Source organism: Penicillium brevicompactum (assembly GCF_028827555.1).
Source record: "Penicillium brevicompactum strain IBT 35665 chromosome Unknown utg000001l_segment0_segment0, whole genome shotgun sequence".
Classification (NCBI taxonomy): domain Eukaryota; kingdom Fungi; phylum Ascomycota; class Eurotiomycetes; order Eurotiales; family Aspergillaceae; genus Penicillium; species Penicillium brevicompactum.
This window is the reverse complement of record NW_026623203.1, coordinates 5,742,750-5,745,633: the sequence shown is the minus strand read 5'-3', so window position 1 is coordinate 5,745,633 and position 2,884 is coordinate 5,742,750. Positions and strand designations below refer to the sequence as shown.

The 2,884-nt window shown below is 48.4% G+C and overlaps 1 protein-coding gene across 1 annotated transcript; it reads left to right on the top strand.

Moving 5' to 3' along the window:
• Positions 1-2,116: 2,116 nt before the first annotated feature.
• On the top strand, positions 2,117-2,884 carry N7506_001849 (ankyrin repeat domain-containing protein; the record flags this gene model as incomplete). Its single annotated transcript, XM_056951145.1, has 1 exon — positions 2,117-2,884. One exon carries the CDS (start codon positions 2,117-2,119, stop codon positions 2,882-2,884), a length of 768 nt encoding a protein of 255 aa, XP_056817060.1.

Here is a 2,884-nt window from a genome sequence, read left to right as displayed (position 1 = left end):
GGTTCCCCTGAACGCGAGGAAGCTACCTTTCTTTTGCTTCCTCGCCAATTGCCAGATGGCGTGAAGGTCGAGATCAATATCACAGTTTACCAATTCTAGCGCAACGGTACCATTGAAACAACGGGCACAGACCATTCTTGTTCGATTCGTACATTTATATTCACTGTGACATTCTTGGGTATATTGGTATTCACTGACCACTCAGTTAATTCACCAGTGAACATTTTGTTGCGTCTGTTAACATAAATTTTGCAGGCATAGTCATATCCATCAATGAGTGATCCTTATTTCAACCCAAACTGTCGATTTCCGGTATGTAGAGTTCGCCTTAGCTATCAAGTTTGACGAAATGGGACTGGAACCTCTCATTTGCGATTGGCGTTGCAGATAAACGGATTTGGTCAACCAAAGAGGATAATGATTGATGACTCGGCGACTTGGGATGGAGCTGCATGGTCTTCGTTCAATGATGTCTATCGTGTTTCGCGACCGTCGGCGCCGAGTATCAGGGCTAGTTGCACGTGGAAGGAGAAGGGGCATGCCACTTTCTACTGCGGCAAGTAGATTGCGGACTGCAAAGGCGCTTCTCGGAAGCTCGACCTCATTGGTCTTGTCATAACAGTGACCGTTAATAGCGAAGAATCTTCCATCCCATTTGTACAAATGTTTGAAAATATCGCGAGCTAACAAGATGCCTTGCTCGCACAGCCCATATGGCCGTAAAGGGCACACGCATTCATGACAGTGGTTTACATGGAGTTGATATGTTTCCACCACATAGTGTTCATCTCCGTGGAGAATGCGTATGCCATGAACGCGATCGGACGTTCCGGTAAATCGAGTAAATGTCGGCATTGCGATGTGAAGTATTATTACCCAAAGGTAAATTGTAACCGATACTGGGCGCCTGATTTTATATGCCCTGGCCTATATACACACTGGGAGAGAACGAATAACGATTGTCTGTGCAATAGTCACCTGATTGGGCTAAACTGGTGCTCGGTGCGTGATTTCCCCACTTATCGATGATATAAATGCTGGTGAGCCCTATGATACTGTTCGATTCTAACCACAATGCATGCTATGCATGAAACCTGCGAGGCTTTGTTTCATCAATAACTGCGATGGTGGGTCGCCACTGGATGTCATCTTCTGGGTTCATGCCATGCAGTGGCGGCGCTTGATGCTGCAAGTCGTAGCAGGTGCTTCGAACCCGTGAGCAGATATATTTGAGACATCAAGAAAGATACTCATGATATTGGCAGCCACAATCCATCATTGACCAGCAGGTAGGCGCCAAAGCTATTCTTTGTGGATTAAAGTCAGTCTCGCAATTTTAGCCTCATGAAAGGTAGCTCTTTGGGAAAAACTTTGGTCATTGGCCATAAAAAGGAAGGAATTTACAGAAAAGATGTACACGGTTCCTTTATTCCAGCGCTAAAAGAAAACCGTACAAATTATCCTCGCCTGGTTGCTGTTGCTTTGTATAGTGGGATTATGTAACGAGGTAGGGAAAGGACTCCAAAGCAACGAGAACAATTCTTTCCAGCTAATAGACCTTGCATACCAGGATGTAATATAACGGGCTGCTGAGGCCTAACGCAAATAGCGTGGTCACCTTGGGGGTCCGAGTGGCTCTGCGAAGTCAGCTCGGTTTGGCGCGGCCCTCCAGACGTAGGTGACTACACGTACGCAAACACTGTAATCTTTTCATGACCAACAGGATAAGAGAAGCGAGGGATATCTTGAAAGAGCTAAGAAAAAAGAAACTGCTAGGAATAGTGCCATTTTCTCAAACGAGACGCACTCCTTGACTTGCATTTGCGACTTGGGCGCCAACTTGGGCGCCAAAGTTGGGCCAGTGCGGACTCGAGGGGGCCTGAGCGGGATCTGCGCTGAGAGGGATCAGCCGTTAGCGCTTGCGCCGCCAGCCTCATTGCATTAGCGTCTCCTCGGTACCATGGAACGTAGAGAATGCCCGATTTGCGAATTTTGTGGGCCGCGAGCAAAGTTCTTCTCGCTGGATAAGTGGTCCGAAGCTTCCTATTCTGGATCCCTGTATACGATCGTTTCAACCTAAGGCCCTACATCTTGGGTTTGTGATACCTTGACATCCATGGAGCTGGTTACGGCTGGAATTGTCGCAGAATCCGGTCTGGACATCAATGCAACAGACGACCATGGCAACACATCTTTGGCATCGGCAGCAAAGCACGGTAATCTTCCACTGGCAAAGCAACTTTTGGGCTATTATGGCGTGGAGGTGGATTCAAAGAACTTTTATGGAAGAACTCCTCTTGCCCAAGCAGCGGCATGGGGACATACCGGTATTGTGGATCTGCTTCTCCAAAATAAAGGGGTGGATGTGAACTCCAAAGACAATTACGGAAATACGCCACTGGCTCTCGCCGCCGAGGAAGGGCACGAAACCGTGATAAAATCCTTGCTTGAGCGGATGGAGATCCAAGCCGATTCGAGAAACGCCTTCAATGCCACACCGTTAGCATTGGCAGCTGAACGAGGACATAAAGGAGTGGTGGTCAGTCTACTTCAGCGCCACGACGTGGAGGCCGACTCCATTGATAAGGAGGGCTGTACACCTCTTTCTCGGGCCGCGGCGATGGGGTTTGAGAGCATAGTTCGCCTACTTCTCAGCCAACCAGACGTGAAAGTCAACGCGAAAGACAAAGACGGATATGCTCCTCTGGCGTGGGCGGCTCGAAGGGGTCACAGTGCGGTTGTCCAAGCGCTGGTCGAAAGGGTTGAAGTGGAAATAGAGTCGAAAGATAATGACGGGTATACAGCACTTATGTCAGCAATGGATGAAGGGCACGAAGAAGTCGTACAAGTACTGGTCGAATCAATCAAGACTCAGTTTGGATAG